The sequence below is a fragment of the Rhinolophus hipposideros genome (assembly GCF_964194185.1).
Source record: "Rhinolophus hipposideros genome assembly, chromosome: 1".
NCBI lineage: Eukaryota > Metazoa > Chordata > Mammalia > Chiroptera > Rhinolophidae > Rhinolophus > Rhinolophus hipposideros.
In genome coordinates this window covers 20,823,739-20,844,924 of record NC_138047.1, presented here as the reverse complement: position 1 = coordinate 20,844,924, position 21,186 = coordinate 20,823,739, and the positions used below count along the sequence as shown (strand labels likewise).

Below are 21,186 nucleotides of genomic sequence, written 5' to 3'. Positions count from 1 at the left end.
ATGGTGCGGAGAAGAAAACTGAGGCACACTTGTCGAGTTCACAGTGCAAGGGCACAGGCTCCCTAAAGACTGGGGCCTGATCACAGGGCCACGGAATGTGACCCCCACACACCCCCCTCACCACCATAGTACTAAAAACCTATTTGCAGCGGTTCCTTTTACCTAGTACATCATGTCTGGCGATCAGGGAAAAAATGACAAGGCATACTAAAAGGCCAAAAACACAGTTGGGAAAGACAGGGCCAGCATCTGAGCCAGACACGGCAGGTATGTTGGAATTATCAGACAAGGAACTTAAAACAACTATGATTAATAACGTGCTAAGGGCTCAAATGAACAAAGCAGATAGCATGGAAGAACCGATCGGCAACGTTAACAGAGAGACGGAAATCCTAAGGGAAAAAAAAAGAAATGCCAGGTATCAAAAACATGAACAGAAACGAAGAATGCCTTTGAGTGGGCTTACTAGTAGACTGGGTGCATCTGAGGAAAGATTTCTGAGCTTGAAGATACAGCAATGGAAACCCTTCATAGAAATCTCCCAAACTGAAAAGCGAAGAGAACAAAGGCTGAATAAACCCCAGATTATCCAAGGACTGGGGGGCACCTACCAAAGGTAGTAACAAAGAGGTTATGGGAATACCCGAAGGACAAGAAAAGAAAGAAGGAACGGCAGAAATATTTGAAGCAATAATAACAGAATTTCCCCCAAATGAATGTTATACACAAAACCACAGTTCCAGGAAGCTCAGAAAACATCAAGCAGGATAAATTCCCAAAAAACAACACCTAGGCCTATCAGTTTCAAACTATAGAAACTCAAACGATAAAGAAAAAATCCTGAAAGAAGCCAGAGGTTAAAAACACCTTACCAGGAAAGGACAAAGGAGAGTAAGTAAGAATGTCAATTTCCCTACTTTTTCGTCAGCCCTGATGTGTTAACATTCTTTCTTATCCCAACAGTCTTACAGCTAGACACAAGTCTCATTGTAAATTTAATTTTTCTTTATTTAATCATGAGTGAGGCTACACATCTTTTCATATGTTTATTGATCATTTATATTTTGCCATGAATTGTTTATTCATATCCTTTTTCTGCTAGCTATATTTTAAAAACTTGATTTGTATGTGCTCTTTATAAAAGTATGGATAGAATCTATCATTTATTAGGTATTTTTACTTTGGGCACTTTAATCTCATCTAATCTTCACAACAGCCCCATAAAATACTACTGTATGGATATATTACATTGCCTAGTTTGTTGTCTGTTATTTAGATTACATATATTTTACCCAGTTTATTTTTTAGCTTTCAGCTTTACTTATGGTATCTTTTTCTGTAGAGACATTTAAAATTTCTGTGGAATCTACTATTTACAATTTTTCCCTTGAGGCTTCCTCGCTTTTAACTCTTGCTTAGAAAGGCCTTCCTTATTCCAAAATTACATAAATATCCTTCTATACTTTTCTTTCTATTAACTGTATGACTTTTGGGGGGAAAATACACATTATTTAGCTTTCTAATTCATTTGAAATAAAAGGTGCACAATGGGAAGTGCTGTGTCCTTATTTTTCAAAAACACATTACAAATACAAGAAGCCCCATTCTACCGTAATTTGTTATTATGGGGGCGGAATCACACTGTATTTCCCCAAGACTAACAAGCAGATACAATAAGAGAGGCAGACACGCCTACTTCTTGGATGTAATTACGTAGTGAGATCTCTTTTTCCCAGACACTACTCCAGATGCAGCAGTTTCAAAACATGTCCGAAAATTCTTTGCTACTTCTCCCAGCAAGAGGTGGGGGTCTCCTCCTCTTCCCTCGAATCTCGAATCGGCAGTTTTGTCACTTTGCTCTTAACATAGAAGAAGTGACACTGACTTCTGAGGCGAGGTCACAAAAGGTCAAGGAGCTTCCACCTGGCTCCTTCGGAATGCTCACCCTGCGGGCAGCCAGGGGCCCTGTAGGAGGTCTGACTGCCCTGACACCACCAGGCTGGAAGACAGTGCAGCGGAACTTCCAGGGCGGCAGCTGGCACCCACTAGGGACCATGGGAGGAAGCCCTCATGTATGATCAGCTAGGTCAAGTCTGCAGAGGACTCCCTAAGGCAACAGCTGGCAGCACCTGCACAAGAAGCCCCAAGTAAGTTGCCTTTTCCAACTTCCTTACCGACAGACTCTGCAAGCATACGAGCAATAACGTGGTCGTGGTTTTATGTCATTAGGTTTGCATTGATTCGTTATGCAGCAATAAAATCCAGAACAGAAATTTGGTATCTGAGAATGGAGGGCTGTTCCAACAAAAATCTAAAAACCCCAACGCACCAGCATCAAGACCAGGTGGAAAGAACTGAGGAAACTGTTAGCAGAAGCCTGACGGCCTCGAGGAGGCTGCTGGTGAGGGTTCGAGGAAAAACACAGAAAATGGTATTTTATTTAATGGTTATTTCAATGGTTTCTTCATTTTCAAATACCGAAAGGATTTTGGAAAGGAGACCCTTGTTATGCAGCAGAGGAACGTTTATAAAACTGTTCCAATAATCATGTGGAAAATAGAAAATGTACCTAATGCACTTGATGATCTAACTAAAAAGATTTCTGGGCAGGGTTGGAAGTGCTGGCTTCTCCCCGCTGACTGTAACTGAGAGAGGAGTGATTCCAGAATGAGCTACTCAGCTTTTGAGTGGAAGTTAGAAAATCTATAAACCCAGCCAGTATTTCTAGATTAAAAAATAAAACTGTTCCTCATCCCCAGCATTTCCTGAAGGCAAAGAATTGCATTTGAAGCAATGGCCTCAGGACAGAAAGTCACATCTAGAGTGGCCTGTATGACCTTTCTTTAGGACCCTGGAAAGCCCTACATACTGACCATTCCAAACAGACAAAAGGCCTTCCAGGTTTCTGAAGGAGGTGCCTGGTATATCCTCTCTAAATAATATGGCTTCTAAGAATCTTTGTCCCACAGCAAAGTCACCAGGAGTCCAAGGAAGAGAAAAGCTTATCAGGAAGAGATTTGTGGGTGGCTTTTGTCTAATGGAGTGGATTATAAATTGAAACACAGGAAGCCCATGACATTTTAAAATGAATTACATCAGCTTGAAGAGACAGAGCAGAAAATGAAGAGGCCTCGGCCCCTCCGCTTCTTACAGGCAAGAAGCAGATGGAGGTTACTCAGGTGCAAAGTCAGTTTTCGTTTAGAAGGATGACTTCAAAGGGCACAACCGAGAGCCCAAAGGAAGAGGCCAGAGCCACGGAGAACAGCTCCCAGAATAGGGCTGACCGCGGATCAAGGAACTGGTGACACGTTACTAAACAGATTTCAGAACTGCTATAGACCACGGACTGGGGTGTGCTGTCTATTTCCCCCTTTATGAATGGAAATAGCTACCGTGGCTCTCGTACATCTGTCCATCGTTTCACGACGGGCGTGAGGAAAGCAGACAGTGTATCTGCTGAGCTCACTGGTTCAGGCCGACAGTGAGGGGCCTCACCCACACCTAGAGCTGGTTTGGATGACAAGATCCTGAACTTCAAGACTCAGCCTAATTATAAGCTAAAACACGGTGTGATTTGGGGAAGGGTCTTAGGGAGGGTAAATGCATTATGCATGTGGGAGAAATGTAAATAATTTGGCGGCAGAAGTTGGACTGTGGCACTTTTCAACATGTCCTCAGAATTTTTAAAGATTCCTCCCAATGAAAGACAGAATCAAGTTGCCTCCCTTTGAATGTAGATAGGCTTCTGACTCACAACCATCCATTCACAAAAAACGCGTGAATATGTGACTTCTGAGCCTAGGTGAGAGAAGGCCACGCAGCTCACACCCAGTTCTCATAAAAATGTTCCCATCAGACAACTGTGAGACACTTGCCATGCTAGAAAGGTCACAGGTAGGCATGCTGGGTGAGTTCCGGCCAGCGGCCAGGATGGACAGCCAGTCACGTGAATGAGCCAGCCTCGGCGTCCAGTCCTTGGCTGACTGCAGCCCCCACCGAAATCTGACCGCAACCCCCTGAGACCCCCAGCAAGAAGGCCATCCAGCTGTGCTCTTTCCACATTCCGAACCCCCAGGATCTGTGAGCATGATTAACTGGTTGTTGCTTTGTGGTACAGCAATCGTTACTGGAGCATAAAGATACAACGATGAACAAAGAAAAGTCCTGTCCTGTGAAGCATATATTTTTAAGGCAGCAGACAAAACACAAATGGGAGGCCTCCGGGGACCTAACGAGGCAGGGCCTGTGAGTGTGTTGGCCTAGTGGCTGGCATGGCACCTCCTTCGCCTGTGCCCCTCAGCCCCTCTACGAGCAGAGGCCCCTGCCTGCGTGCGTGTAGTGTAGGTGGGAGACCAACCTTTGCTGACTTCACAACGGAACTGTGGGGCTGTTCTTACCACCTCTAACTTGGAGCACCCTGACCGACACACAGGGCCGGGCTTATCACCCAACATCCAGATCAGAAAGTATGGGTATGACCTGTCAGTTATTCATGTATTAAAATCATGCACTTTTAAGTTTAAAATGGATAATTTGTTCCTCTATAATGTCAAATTATGAAAGGTATGTTCAATAGTGAGAAAAACTGTTTCAGAGACGAGCTTGAGCTGTAGCTTCATTATTTCCCTGTTCCTAATTCTAAAATAGAAAGCAGCGCTCACTTTTGAAGAAACACCAAGACCTCACCAAATGGCACCCTGGTGGTCTAAAAATAGTAATGCATTCCCAGCCCAAAGGGAGCAGTTTATTTTCATCAGTAGACTCAAATCTGTACTATTGTGATGTTTACATTTAAAATCATCTGGTGGCTAAGGGCTCCCATAAATATCTGACTAGCAATTGGGCTTAAACAAACATGTCACAGCCAGATACTGGAGCGCAAAATACGCCACAGATAAGCACGTATGCACTCCTCTGGCTTGGGAGTCTGAGCATTTCGAGCTCTCCTTCCCAGTGTTCCCATGGCTGGTTCCTTATAAAGAAGTGAACTTGCTGTACTGTGACGGCATGGTTTACGTGTGCGCTTGTGTTGGTATTGGAGGGGGGGGTACAGAAGAAAACTATCCCTAAGGTCTCCAATGCTTCCATGCCCCACACTAGTAGATTTTTATAACAAAGGCTTAGTGAATGAATGAGTGAATAATCCTGGCTTTTGAGGTGGCTCCAATCCCATATTGCCAGGCAGTAAAATACCTCTGAAAGCTACAATTCTCCCTACCTAGATGGTAAAGTCTACTGCAGCCTATTATCACGTATCTATCATGTGCTCAGCATTGTGTTACGTTCGGGGAGTGGGGGCAGTGCGGGGTGTGACGGCAGTAAATGAAATCATCAAGGACGTGCCCTTGGATTTGAAACCCAGAACTATCCTTCTCCTGCCTCAATCTTTTAACTGCTGCTGGTTATGGCTTTTCTGGAAACCTTTAGGAGTCCAGGACCTCAGAGCTTTTATGTCCAGTACACCCAGTTTCAAATATCTCCAAGTTCCCAAGAAGCTTTCATCCAGAGGGATACAGGCTGAGAGGTGATGACTGGCATTGATGTCTATCCAATTGGATAGAAATATCTCCACCAGTGAAGAATCCAGAAATTTCTGTCTTGAGTGTGAATCAATTTTTTTCTAAAACCGATTAATTAAACTCATAGAAACTGGAGTGGATACAGACATAAAAATTGCAGACTATTTCACAAAAAATTTTAAAAAAATGTTTATATCACCTATTCTATAATCTACTGGACACTTGCGCAATGAAATTTTCTGTCAAGTTACATTTTGGGAGTTAATCAATAGTGTGCAGAAACGCCCTCCCCCGCCCCCCCATAAAAACCTGTATTGTTAAAATTATACTATCTTATTTGGTATAATGGAGACTCTGTAATTATTTTTGTTAACTCTAGTTTGCCAAGGTTTTATTTTTCCCCTCTCTCTCATGTGAACTTTACAACGATATTGACAGGGATCTACAGAAATTAGCACTGAATTAGCCATCCCCTCGTCCAAACTCCCAGACATACCTGACAGCATTTATACAATAATGAGAAGCAGAGCTGCCCAACCCTTGAGTGAGGAAGAGCCACTTTTCCGTTCCCAGAAGTCTCGAATAGAACAGAACTGCAGGCAGTAGCTAGTCTGACCACCTGGTTTTGAATCCTAGCTCCACTACTTCCTAGTGTATTATTTACCCTTTCTGTGCCTCAGTTTCCCTACCCATAAAAGGATGAAGTTTTCAATAAATAGTGTAATGAAAACTGAGCATAAAATGAGTTAATCATTAGTATTGGTAGTTGGCACATAGAAATCACTCACTAAAATTTAGCTATTACTATGAATAATCTGCTTCACTTCATAGAATTTATCGCTAGCTAAAAATGTATTATTTATTGGTTTGTCTTCCTTTAACTAGAACATAAGATCCATAAAACAGTATTGTCCATTGTATTCTTAGCACCTAAAACAGGGTCTGACATATAAAACATTCTTAATAAATACTTGCTGGATGAATGAAAAATCAATGTAAAAATCAATAAGATAAAAGACTGACAGAAGAATAGGTGGAGGATATGAATAAGTGACTCACAAAGAGGCAACCCTCAGAGCCAATAAATTTATGAAAAGATTTCAACCTCACCAGCAGTAAGGAAAATGAGAATGAAACAACAGATTATACTTTTTACCCATTGATTTGCCTAACATTTGAAAGTCTAATAATACCGGAAGAATGTGAGGAAAGGGACCACTCATAGGCTGCTGGTGAAATGTAACCTGGTGTAACCAATCTGGGGAACCACCACCACCACCACCACCGTCACTGTCATCTTCCCCGTCACAGCAGCTAACACTTTAGCACACTTACTATGTGTCCATCGCTGTACTAAGCACTTTACAGACATCAATCTTGCAAATTGTCACAACTCTGTAAGGTAAGTATTATTATTATTTATTATTTTCCCATTTTATGTAAGAGGAAATTGAAATACAGAGTAACTTGCGAAGATTCCACGGCTGATAATGGCAGAGCCAGAACTGAAATCCAGCCAGTCAGGCTCCAGAATCCATGTAATTACTACATTATATTGTCTCTTGTTTATGCATTTCCACTGGCTGAACATCTTTTTAAATATTTATTGGCAATTTTTTTGTCTTCTTTTGTTAACTGCCTATTCAGGATCTTTGAACATTTTAGCCTAGTTGTCTTTTACCGAATTGTAGCAGATCGTTAGTTGTGTGTGAGTGTGTGTGTGTGTGTGTGTGTGCATGCGCACGCACATGTTTGAGAAATCACATTACTTTACTAGAGGGAAAGGTACCACGAGGGAGAAAACCTATTAGGAGGTTTGAGTGGAGTTTCTAAAAACCAGCACAGGTAACCCAAAGGTCCATCACGGTGCCCTGCCGCTGACGGAAGAGAATTCCCACCCACAGTTGTGGCAAGTCCCGGCCGAGGCGGAGTCAAATTCTCCCGTGGGCTGTCCTCAGGCTGGATCAGGGCACCGATCTTACACACTGATCACGTGGCCACCCAGTCCAATAGGATTCCACCTGCACTTCAGGATCTTGAAGAAGTCACACAAGTGAGTCTGTTTTTGTCAGTGGCTCATCTATACAATTCCAGTCATGACTTCTTCAGCCTCTTTCTCCCCACGTGTAATACACAGTCCAGAGCAAGACGCTAACCTTCCAGGTGCCATCGTCTGGCTTCGGTACAGCCTGACCCAAAGCAAGATTTCAGCTACCCCCTCAGTTGGGTAGCTTCGTCTTTCTTGGCACGTCCCTTCCTCTCTTGGGATTGATGTAGGATACATCTGTCAGAGGTTCTTCAAAGCCACATCATCTCTGGTCAAAGCAGTAAGTCAGAGAGAAGCCCTTGGAGGGCTCAAGAGCTCACAGCTGCCCTAAAGTGTATGGCCAGTGAGGGGCAGAATCCGATGATGACCTTTATCACTATAAAGGTCAGCCAAGGAGGCAGGTGGCTGAAGGCTCCTGAGGCTGAAGGGCTGGGTACAGGTCACAGTGGGACCAGCCAAAAATTTCAATATTTACACAGGTGCAAGCAGCAGAGGGCAGCTGGTTCCAGGCAGTGACTGAACTGCCCAGAACCCTGGATTCAACCGAGGCCTGGCGGGTGTAGAACCTGATGATGATGTTAACCAATCCCCCTCTTTTACATATTGGGTTGTTTTCAAGTTTTCAGTTCTTTCTACTCTTATCATAATTTAAACGTGAGCAAGCATGTTCTATCTCATTAGCCTTCTCTTTCCACGACTGTTTAATGACCAACAAACAAATCTGGTGTCTCTTTCCCATAAATACCACAATTTGAATAACAGTTAATATTAAATCATAATACAATTTTATCAAGACTCATTGATCAGAAACTAGTGTGATATTTAGTTTATGAAGACCTGTCTTTGCAGACTGTCCAAAATCAGAATAAAGGAGGAAATATTTTAAATGCCCAAATAATTTTTTTATGTATCTTTAAGATCATCACATATAATTGAAAGACTAAATACAAATTGTTCAGCTAGTCAACAAACAAATTTCTTAAAGGCTTACTTCTTTGCCTCTTAGGTAAAACTGTTCCTAAAGATGAAATGGTAAACAAGTAGAAAAAGCAATTTTTAAAAAAAGGCTTGAGGGAGTTGGCAGAGTATATCCTTCATGATGGTCCAAATTAGAGAAAAATTACCCTATGTCCTACAGCCTTTAATCACCCACGCTCACAAATGTTTTTCTGATAGAAGAAAAAATGATATACACTAGCTTCTACTTATATGACTTTTCTCATTTCTGGGCCTTTCAGAGTTTATTAAAGGAAGACAATAAGTCACAAAAAAATCTTTTTTTTTTTTCTGGCGGAGATTTGTTTCAATATTGTACTAGCAATTATATTTAATAATATGAACGCGCTCAGCAAAGTTAACATTTTGATGTGCTTTTCAAATTCTATTCCGATTTCTAAATTCCTTTGGGCAATCTGCAAAGACAGGTCTTCAATAAACTAAACTTCGTTTCTTACTTCCTCTTTTATGTACCCCAATGCTGATCATGAACCTAGTCAATTCTTTCATTAAAGGAACATTCCATATTTAGATAAAATCCTTGTAGTTACAGAGCGTGGCAAAAAATTACGCTTTTTTTCCCCCCCAGAAAAGTCTTGTGAAGAAGTAAGAGGTGGGTTCTGCATGGTCTGGAGGGAAAACTGCCATCTGAGGCAGTTAATCTGGGAGAAGGAGCACTGAGGCTACAACAGTAGGAAGGTCATGGTCAGTTCCTAACTCAGAACAGATCCATGGCATATGAGGGCTAAGGGATTCTGGGGACGTATGGCTCAGACGGAGTAGAAAAGACTGGAATAGAGAAAACACGATACCTCTGTGAGTAGAAGGTCTGAGAGATGAGTCTGTGACCCGTCACCAGGAGCAAAGGCCAAAAGCAAGATAGAAAACAGGAGTTCAGTGGAGAAAGTCAAAGGTCACAGGCCAAAATGAGGCTGTGCAGAGGGCACTTTTTGGCAAAGATGAACCTGGAATTCTCAAACACAAAAGGATATGATCTCCCAAATCCAGAAGGGAGCTAATGGTCATGGTGCAGGAAAGAGACGAGACTAGAAACACCCCGGAGCGAGGTGACATTGTCTAAAAGAAAAGAACTGATGGTGCCGACAAGGGACAGCTTAAAGCAGGGACAAGCCGGGAGAGAACGCAGGGCTGGGGTCTCTCTTTTGCCCACATTTATCTTTTCCCCTTTCTCTTGGGCTGACAGCAGAAAACTAATACAAGAAGAGCACTGGAGAGTGATGGGTGCCTGAAGCACAAGGTGTGGGGTCCACTCATGGGTCTGTGTCCTGACCATTCCTCCCAGTGCCCCCCACTGCTATCCCTGAGGGTAAGGACTGGGCCCAGGACAAAGTAGTTGTATGTATTTGTTAAATCATAAGACTTTGAGAATCAAACTCTTCAATTCCCCCAAGAGACGCATGTCGAAAGAGGTTATGTGATTATTCTGAAATCAAACAGGATTAGTGACAGAAGTTTCCTGATTCCTGGCTTGCAACTCATTTCAATACACCACACTGCCTCCCTAAAACTTGCTAGCTGACAAAGATTTTAAAATATTAAGAAATATTCTAGAGAAGTGATTCAAGGATCACATTCAAGGATATTAATTTCAGCACAGTTAATGAGCACAAAATATTGGAAACAACCTCATGATCTCTTAACAGAGGACAAATAAAATAATGATACAGCCATTCAACGATATAACACACAGCCTTTAAGAAAATGAGGTTGGGGGGTGGCCGGATGGCTCAGGTGGTTAGAGCGCGAGCTCTCAACAAGGCTATTGGTTCAATTCCCACATGGGATGGTGGGCTGTGCCCCTTGCAACTAGATTGAAAACGGCAACTGGACTTGGAGCTGAGCTGTGCCCTCCACAACTAGATTGAAGAACGACTTGGAGCTGATGGGCCCTGGAAAAACACACTGTTCCCCAATGTTCCCCAATAAAAAATTAAAAAAGAAAAAAGAAAATGAGGTTGGTCTATGTGGTTCAATACATATAATGATTTCAAAGATACATTAAGTTAAAAATTGAGGTACAGCAATGGTATGGCATGCTACCATTTGGCATTGAATGCATGTGCAAGCACAGCACGCACACACATACACCCACGCATGTACACACACGTGACCTTGGATATGTAGAGACCACCACCGGAAGGACAAGCCAAGAATTGCCAAGAGTAGCTGCTTGTGGGAAGGAAACTCAGTAACAGGAGAATGAGACTTACTTTGCATTGGATACCCTTTTGTGCCTTTTGAATTTTGAATTTTGTACCGTATACTCATATTACCTTTTCAAAATACTAAATAATTTAAAAATTAAGGTGTCTACAAAGCCAAAGCTAAAACACAGATGTAATATTAGTTAGCATACGGGTCAGGCTGTGCGTGGCGCATCCCAAAATAACAACAGCATCCGACACAGGAGCTCAATTTCAATTCTTTTTCATGGGAAAGTTGCAGCTTCTCTCCCCAGGGAGGGTTCTGCCTGAAGAAGACGGGGCCAGGCTCCCTCTGCCTTGCTCTCAGCCACCCATCCCTACGATGTCTGCTGGGCTCACCTGGTCCAAGGTGACTTCCCATCACATGCACACTGGGGCCAGTGGGATAGAGGAGGAAGACACTCCATATGCCAGAAAAAAAGACGTTGCTTTGGAAGAAGGGGCCCAACAACAGTGGCCTAAAGAAATGATGACACTCTCCCTAGAGCCATCAGATGGGCTAGCTAGCCATTTCACAGGACCAGGCAAGGGCTCTGCAATGTCCTGGAAAGATGTTCAAGGCATACCAGTTGAAAAGCAGGAACTTCCAGGGCAATAGGAACTGTAGGCATATTTGCATTTTTATAAATATATTATCAATAGGAAAATGTATATATGAATATACCATGGCATTGTCTTTTTGCTTGATGATACATGTCTAACGTTCTATATTAAAAATGATGTGCTTTTGCAAAAAGGATTATTTTAAAACTTCATTTGGAAACAAAAAACTGTTTTCACTGGTTCTCTCTTCAGTTTCTTTAAAATATTAATAAATACCGAAAGGGTTGTGTAGAACAAGTATTCTCCCCCCCACACACACACCCCAAAAAGCAAATGAAACTATGGGAAATTATCATATTGAGTCGCCATCTTTCTCTGGGAAAGTACTACATGAACTTGAACACTGCGTGAACACAGCCATGGGAATAAAGGGGCTCATATTTCCCTGGGGAGGGGTGGTGTGTGTGTGTGTGTGTGTGTGTGTGTGTGTGTGTGTGTGTGTTAAGCCAGTAACAGAAGCACAACATGCTAACAAAACAGAAACTATAAAGTTTAAATCCCAAGTCAGTGTGGGACCTCCACCAAGTGATTTGCGCACTGGATTTTCTCCTGTGTCTGGGAGAGCATGACAGGCCACTAACGTACAGGGACTCAAAGAATACACAAAAGCACTACCCATCTCAAATGCTGGACGGAGCTGGGTACCTGCGCGTTGCAGGGAGTTCCTCCAGCAGCGCCGTCACGCAGAGATGCTCAATGCACACTGCCAGCATGTCTGGCTTCTTACAGGAAACTGACTGTGGAGGCCTGAATGGTCTCAGTGTGGGAGGGCGCGAGGCACCAGGGAAAGGATCTGATGTGTATGAGACCACCTGGGGGCAGCTGGAGCACTCGGTCCAGAAAGAAGATGAGACAGCTGTGAAAGAAGCATAAGAGATCTCACTGCAAATTACAGTGATGCTATAATTAAAAGTAGCCCTTTAAGAGACTTGAAGAGAAACTCAAAAGGGTTCTCTGTAATCAAGATGCAATATGTTTTTAAACGAGGAAATGTATTCATTTAGCTTTAAATTCACTGACATTTAGTATACCCACTACGCTTGTGAATTTTGTCTCCAGAGGCACTCAAGATGCTGATCTATGATTTGTGGGGAGATGAGCCTGAAACATTATCAAACAAATTACTCTGTATTTTACTAATTTATGGTCCATGAGACCATGCAGTTTACTGCAACGGCAAGAGTTTACATTTAGTGAGAGGCCCAGCCCAAAGTCTGAATCTGAGATGTGGCCTGGGCAAGTTATTTAAACTTGGATAAGCCTCAGTCTCCTCATCTGTTGTTACAGTGATTCAAGAAGAAAAAAATGTATATGCAAAGCAGGAAGCGCATACCAGAAGTTCAAAAAAGTAGCTATTATTTGACCATGCTGGATCCTATACAGCACCGAACACACGCAACTAAAAACTCTACATTCCAAGTTCTTTCAATTAGAATTAGGAAAAGACAATCCTTCCCATATTCCTAATGTACACAGGGAGGTATTTTTGAAATTGGAAATGAATCTGTCAAGGGGGACTAAGACCCCTGGAATGCATTCGACAAATCTTTATTAAGCTATCAATGTGTGTGCAATGTACATGGCATTGCAAGGCTGCTCCCAGCCTGAGTGCTGTCTCGGTGCGCACCGTGCGCCTGTGAGCAGACTGGCAGACACATGCGCACGTGCTGCAGACGTGTGCTGCGGTGCCAGCCTTGTTTACTATCGCCTCTGAAAACCAGCTTTGACCACACACCTCACTACAGGTGGAGCGCTCAGTGACTCTGCACCACGTGACAATCCCTCCACCTTCCCAACCTCTGCCCCGGCTGACTGGACCCAGCCTTGCTGGCCAGAAACGAACGAGATCCTTTCTGCAGAATCTGAACCAAGAAAGAGTCTTCAGGCAGTTAGTAGTTGACTGATGGAGGGAGAAAGGGAGGAAGGCTAGAGATAGGTAAACCCTGAATTCCTGAACTGCTGGTCCCCAATTCTATTTCTAATACAGTTCTATCACACATCATTTTGAGAAAACCTACCATATGTATAAAATGAAACTTTTTTTTTGAGCCAGTTTGTAGATAACACATGTACATTAAATGGACGCAAAAAATGCTGTTCCCCATTTACCAGCCATGTGATCCTAGACAAGTCACTTATCTCTATGAGCCACAACGGCTTTTGTAGTAAAATTAGGGTCCGCCTGAGAAGATGAGTGGGAGGCGTGGACGGGCTGCGTGTGAGACTGGTGGGAAGGCCGCTACCTGAAGGACACATTCAGGAAGCGCTTATAGGGCCTTTGCTTGTAATGCCCACAGAAGGCTTCATGAAAGAAAGCACAGTGGAGCTGGACCTTGAATTTGAGACGATAAGAGACCACTCACTCTCATGGGGAGAGAGGACTCCCAAGAATATTGTGGGAAGTGCCCTACAGAGGGGCATGGGCAGTAATAAATCCCTTTGGTGAAAAATAATGTCTGATGGTAACCCTCCCTCATTATTCACAAACCCACCAGTAAATGGTGTGCACAAGTCTTATGTTAGTGGATCTTGGGGGGTGTGGGGGCGGGGATGAAAGAGAGCTAATTGTATTCCACCCAGGGTCCAGTGCCTAGGGAGAAATGCTAAGGAGCCCAATGAATCGGGAGCTGGTGATGGGCAAGCCGGAAGAAACATGGACAAGTCAGAGGAGCACGGAAATCTCAGTCCCTAACAAATCCCCACAAACATGTACGAGCTCGAGCCATCGTGCTTAGATATTTAAGAAAAGAGTGATCGTAGAAGGTAAAAGGATGTGGAAACATTTGAGAAAGGGAGAAAATCCTGGAAGCTTCCAGACTAAAAACAAGTCAAAACAAAGAAAAAGAATAAGGTTTCCTATATAAGACAGAGAAGCGGATCGGCAGAGAAACAACATCTGTGCCACTAAACGCTAGAAGATAATAAACCAATGTTTATGGAGATTGAAGGAAAATGATTGTTATCACAGAATTACATGCACACCAGACTGTGGTTTATGTGTGAGGGCAAAAGAAAGCCATCTTCAGACACACAGGAATTCAGAAAATGTCATCCACATATTTAACAAAAAAATGAAATGAGAAAGAACTCAAAGAAAAAAGCAGAAGGTGTGATTTACACAGAATAAGTGGTCAGCAATAAAAACAGCAAAGCTGTCAGGAAAGTCTAAGATGTTTTTGATACTATGAATGTGAACATACAATTACATTAATTGTTAAGAAAAAAGCTTTAACAGATACAAGGGTGAAAATAAAAGAAGCCACATGGAATTAAAATTCTAGAGTATTTCAACAAAACCTAGGAAATGTAAAGGAAAAGGAAGTCAAAACATCCTACGCATTTTGTCTTCTTCAGTAGCAGAATATTTTGGGCAATGGTTAATTTTGACATATTTGATAGAGAAATGCAGATAAATCATGTTTGTTCCAAATTTAAAGATAATTACCATAAGAAGAAAAACAGGCTATAGAGCTTCTAAACCAATAGAGAGAAAGGGGGAAAAAAGGGAAGAATGGAAACTTGACATACTCGATAAAAGACAAAAAAAGAACAAATAAACATTCTGAGTGCCACAAAAGCTTATAAATTCAAAGGAAGGATGTGATTTGCGCTGTGCAATACGATAGCCACTAGCCACACGGAGCTATTTAAATTTAAATTAAAATATAAAATTCAGTTCCTTAGTCACTGTATTGAACATTTCCATCATTGTAGAATATTCTAGCAGACAACACTAATAAATAGACATATAAAGGTCCATATAAAGTATGATACTATTTATATTAAATATACACTTTATACATGTATTAAAATGTGAGTTGATTAAACTGTCAATAGTGGTGTCTCTGGGAAAGAAGATGACCAGGGGGCTTTCACTCTACACACTTCACTGTTTGAATTTTTAATAAGCATATTTTACTTTTATAATGAGTAAAAGTCATTAACATATTTTCCGATGGAACAACAACAAGCCAATCAACCAACCTCTTTCTTGAACTTGGTGTAGAATTTGGCTCCAATCTCTGAGTTCTCCGACTGACTGACTTTAACTCATATATTTACTGTGTACACCTGTGTTAATAAATAACTTCAGGATGGCACAGTATATGGCCTATACCTAGAAATTTTCTAGGGTTCAGCCAAGCTCTGGAGAAGGTTTGCTCTGGGCCAAAGGGTGATATCACCATTTCAGATACAAGTCTGAGCAGACATTTGATCATTTCAGACTGTATTTCTTAAGTTGAGGGGGTTCCTTGGGCAAAGGCTGTTAACACACCTTTCCATTTTGATTTATACAGGTACTAACAGATCAAGTTTCAGAAAGAGTAGCTCTGAATTATCCTTTAAATTTTCCATCACAAGAACAATCTATTGAGTTGTAGTCATTTTTTGTGTCTTCCCATTGATTCTACACAGTTGACTAAGGAGAGAGTCCCACAGCCAATCTCAGCAATGCACAGATAAAGTCAGAAGTAACAACATATTGCGCAGAGAATAACTTCAATTTTTTCCCCCTAAATTGGGGGTGGGAGAAGAGAGGTTACGTTTTTTGTTAAAAGAATTCCAAAGTTTTAATCTTTACTAAATACCAGATCTTTAATTTTTCTTTAAAAATGTACCTAAAAGGTCTGGGAATAACCCTCAAGTACTAAAACTATTTCATATCTACCCCACGGAATAATTTAGTCATGCGTCTGCCAACAAAGGCATATTCATATATGCTTATTTTATTCACTATATTAAAATCCTTGGCAGCTGCCTCCTATTCCACCATAGTGAATATTAAGGAAAAAGCTCTCTTTGTGGAAAGGAGATGAAAAACATCAATTTGTCCAAGAAATATGCATTCTGAAAGCCAATGTTGGTAAAGCAAAGGGAGAGATTTGGTTTTGTTGTCACCTTAAATGCTAATTTTTATTTGGGGCCAACGATGACACTGTTTCCTAAACAGGGAGATGACTATGCTTACGTACAGCGGGATGGTCGGGATGGTCGGCTGAGTAAGAGATAATGACCTTGGCCCAGTGTAGTCTACAAATCGAGAAGATGCCCATCAAGGCCTCAAGGACAAGAAGGCAGCTGGAAGTTAATTTTTATCTACGTAGAAAGTCTTTGCTAAGAAAATAGCAGTATAAACAAGTACAACTTTTAATATGCTTGAAAGTGTTCAAGTTCCTTCACGCTCTTCACAAAGACCTACTTACTTCCCTAATTGTAAATCATTTGTTAAAGCAACTTACTTAAAGGACCTTTCTAGGTAATCCTGTCAGTCTAGTTCTAATTGCTGCACATTGTTTGAAGATAAGAAAAGTACACTTTTTTTGACTACAGTCTAACTAATTAAAATGCTTTCTGGAATTGCATGGAATTTTTATAGTAGTGTGCCACTTTCATACTTGGGGGATCAAAAAGCTAAACAAAAAGCACACTTTCCATGAAAAATAAAATATAAAGAAAGTTGCGATGCAAGTATTTTACAATGCATAAGCCACTACTTTTAATTAAACATAAAAGCCATTGCTTTTAATTGAACATAAATTATATTTCATTCATGGACTTTTGGCATTACCCACAAAATGAAATACTTGTTTTAGTTCATTAAGAAGAGTCTATGAAAACGAAAGAAAAGCATACACTGTAGTATTTATATTTGGGGGCAAAACAACCTAATTTGGTATTTCCTTTTTATCCAAGGCTCTAGTTTTAACTTAATATGTCTGAAACCACTATTAAATACATTATATTCAATTGTGGGGGTAAATTGTTTCAGGCCACAAAGGTACTATCTAGTAAATTACTGCTTTGTGCACCAACCCATACCCAGTAGCCTCAAAATGATAATTCACCTTTAAAAGGTAAAGCCTTTACGTAATCATTCCTCCAAAGGCGCTTTGTCACGTAATTTAAATTGGTGGAGAATGAAGATGCCAAGTGTAGAAAAGAGGAACCTTTCAAAATTTTATATTTGTAAATGTGAGCTACTTAAGAAAAAAATCTAGGTTTCTACTGAGCCATATCATCAGTACACGAGCCAAGGGAAAAAACAAAACAAAAAAAACACCCACAAATAGTCTCCCAAATTTGGCACATGTTATCTAAATTCAAATCCAAAAAAAAAAAGCAAGCCAACAAGCACAGCAACTTGGATTTTCACTCATCTCCTTACACTTTAATAGACTACAATAAATCCATGACATCAATCTCTCCCTCTAGAAGCTGTTGTGTCATCTGCTCTTGGTTAAAACAATTCAGTCCACTGGGCATCCCTAAATTTTGAGTAACCATGCGAACATATATTTAGCGTGCTGATGTGCAAAACTAAGAACCGAAGAGGGCAGGGAGATGACTGTGGGTGCTAATTTGAGAACTTCACAGGTACAGCAAGGCTCCTGGGGACAGGCCCGGATCAATGGGAGCAGAGATGAATAATTCTTTGTACTGTGGACATTCTTGACTGTGTAAGCAAACCTTCAAAAGAACGAAGGGCAATGAACAGAATTTACAGGAAAGAGGGAAAAGTCCAGGATTGCTCCAGAAAGATAATGGACAGGTGGTAAAGTTTTGGGGTAATCTGTCACACTTGCATCTGGGCTTATTTCTGGTACTAGTGCTATTGTTTCAAAAACATTTCATAGGCAAATTTCTATCACTGCATAAACAGAACTCACTCTCAGATTTCTGTAGAATTTCCTTTCCTCTCTTTTAAAAAAGCATTCTAGACTTGAATTATAACATTGGGTACTTGCAGCTGCCACTGAAGTATTCACGGGGGGGGGGGGGGGGGGGGGGGGGGACCACAGCGACTCGCAAATGGGAGATACATTTAGTCAGCTTTTCTTTTTCTTGATCTCTTTTAATATTTTATAACACGTTAAAGCTCAGTAAAAGTTCTTTTCTTAAATAATTCTTCCAGCAGGCGTTACAAAGAATGCAAATGCCTGACATTTTTTAATCATCAATCGTTTAAAGAATTCTCTCCATGAACTGACACCATAAGCCATCTGTGTGACTAAGGCCTTCCTATCATGTTTTTAAGCTGACCCATTTCTCCATCAGTCCCCACGGTTTGCAAAAGCCCACTTCAAGGGGCAGCACGAAATGCTCTGGGCCAGCGCATACTTTGAATCCAACAGGGAAAAGGGGGAGTGAGTGCACACATCACCTCTAAGGACGCTAGTCTTTATTTAAAATGACCTCCCCCCCCTAAAAAGAGCACTTATAGACCACCTTTCTCCCGTGGAAAGCAAATCAAGCCTGCGGGGCAGAAAGGCACGAGAAACCCGATCAGCTGTGAAAACGCACGGTGCTTTTGGCCTGTGGAGATCAAACGCCCGCCCAGCAAGCGGGGGTCTCGTTAGGGCTGCGGGTGCTGCCCCCAGGACCGACCTTAAATCAGGGGGTCGGTCCTGCTCGTGAGAGCTCTGCAGACACGCTCTGCAGACGCGCTCAGCCGGGGCCACCATGAGCATCCCCAGGAACGGCCGGAGGGGACCCCCTGGGCATCCCCGGTCCGGCTGGGCGCGGGGCTGGGGGCGCGGGCCCCAGCAGTTCCCCGCCAGCGGGGGCAGGAGGAGAAACGAACCACTCTCTCACCCCTCGCGCCCCAAGGACCCCGCCACAAGCTCCTCATTTTTTCTGGTAGTGGCGGCGGCTGGGGGAGGGGTGGGAGGGTCTGGAGCGACTTCAGGAGAAGATGACAAGCAGCGGAGCGAGGACGACGACTTCCATAAACCCGGCCGCCACAAAGAGAAAGGGGCTGCACCGCCCCCAGGTCCCACTGAGTCGCCCGCGGGCCAGGCAGCGGCGAGGATGGGCGAGGGTCGGCCGGCCGCGCGGCAGGTGACAGCGGCGTCGCCGGTCCCCGCACGGGGCCCAGCGCCTCCCCGCCCACCCCGGGCCTCGCCGCCACCGCGCCGCGCCGCGCCGCCCCGACCTCACCACGGCCCGCAGCCCGGCCCGACGCACCCACGCGGAGACCCCTCGGAGCGGCCGCCCGGCCCCGCCCGCGCCCCCGGCCCCGCGTCCGAGCGGAGTCGTGGCGCCCGCGCGCCTACCCTTTGGCGTGCTCCGTCTCCTCCTCATTGTCCCCGTCTATCCCGCACGTGTCCTGGTCGTCCAGCTCCAGGCTCTGCTGGCTGGCCGCAGACTCGCTGTCCTCCGCCATCGCGGCGGCGCGAGCTGCGGCAGCGACGCCCGGGGCCGCGAGCGAGGGGGCCGGAGCGGCGGCGCGAGCAGCTCCCTCTAGTGCCGCCCGCCGTCGCCTCAGAGCCCGCGCCCGCGGCGCCCGCCCCGCCCCGCCCCGCCCCGCGCGCCCCGCCCCGCGCAGCCTGGGCCCGCCCACCGCGCCGAGGGGCGGGGCCCGGGATCCGCGCGCCGCTCGTCGCCGGAGGGAGGAGGGGCGGAGAGGGCCGGCGGGGGGAGGCGGGCCGGGGTCGCTGTGGCCGTGCGCCCGCGGCTGGGCGCGGGGCGTGAACCCTGGAACCCGCAACCAGCCTGCGCCTCAGCCCCGGGCCGGTCTCTGGATGCCGCCCGCAGCCTCCACACTCCACATCCGGCGAGTCTTCATTTTTGGATCACAGGCCACGCGATTTTAACGCCTCTGCATGTTAGTGAGCGCGTTTACCCGTCGCGGATTTTTGACTCCGGAGTAGGCATGCCAAGGACAGAGATTGCCAGAAGTCTTCCCCACCCTACCCCGCTCACGTACACTTTTTAAAAAAATTCCATCGTAGAGATCTATAGCTGTATTTCCAATACACTAGCAAATCAAAAAGTCAAGGGTGCTTCCTGCCTTCCTACCTCCCTGTGCTAACGAGGGTCGCAGCCGTAAAACGCTTAACAGGAAAACTCTGGAGCCGCCCCTGTCTTTGCTGGACACCACAGACAGTGCGTTGGCTTAGACCACGAGGATGCTGCGGGTTGTGTTGGGCGATTGGACAGTTTCAGGCAGGCCACTCTGGCTTCCCCGAGTGGAGGTCATGACATAGACCTCTAAGCAAAAGTAGGTCGTTTTCCAGGCTGAAATCTCTTCCCGTGAATGGAGGAGGGAAACAAGGCGCTCCACGGATTGCCAAATGAAAGGCAGGTGAAGTTCAGGCTCCAATTTGCTGTTGCCGCCTGTATGCAACAGCCCTTCCTTTGCTCTCCTGTGATGGGTGATGTTCAAGGTCCCGCTAGGCCACGGGAAGGTTTTACAAACGCAGTGGGAAGATAACTATCAAAAACTGCTCAATAAGGAAATCAAGACTAAAAAACCACCTGAAATTTTTATGCAGAAGGTATCGGGAGCACTTTGTGGCTTCCCCACCCTCTCCCTGCCCCAGCACACACAAAGGTCCTTATGCCCTTAAAATGCAATGATCCGAAAATGCAAGTATCTGAAAGTCAAAAATTGCAGAGTGATTTCAAAGTCCACCAGCCTTTTATGACTCACTGATGTTGAACCAGCTAAGGTTCTGTAAGAAATGCAAAACGGGGCCAAAACACGAAGGAAATAGAATACTACCTCTCATAATTGCAACTATCTCTGAGGCAAAAAGTCATCTGTGGCCTCTGGCTTTAAACTTTAGGATAAAGGCAAATATAGATCATTGAGTTTCCTGCAGCTCATCCCTGTGAACATGAAGAGTTGGGTAACTGTAACCTGGTTGGGTAACCAGTAGGATGCCAACTCTATCAGATCAGTCACTGTAACCTATCAGAAGGAGTCTCTGAAAGATTAAAAAAAATACAAAAGAAAGAGGGCGGCTGCTTGGCTCTGTGGTTGGAGCGCAGTGCTCATGGCACCAAGGTCATG

At 43.9% G+C, this 21,186-nt stretch overlaps 1 protein-coding gene across 1 annotated transcript in view; it reads right to left on the bottom strand.

The window, feature by feature from the left end:
* The window catches only part of NMT2 (N-myristoyltransferase 2), a gene marked incomplete at its 5' end in the record, with an annotated part of 67,398 nt that overhangs the window by 31,143 nt on the left and 15,069 nt on the right, over positions 1-21,186 (bottom strand). The window contains one exon of the mRNA XM_081051821.1: positions 19,445-19,865. Within this exon, the coding sequence (XP_080907947.1) occupies positions 19,445-19,865 (421 nt within the window). The remainder of the gene's footprint in view (positions 1-19,444; positions 19,866-21,186) is intronic.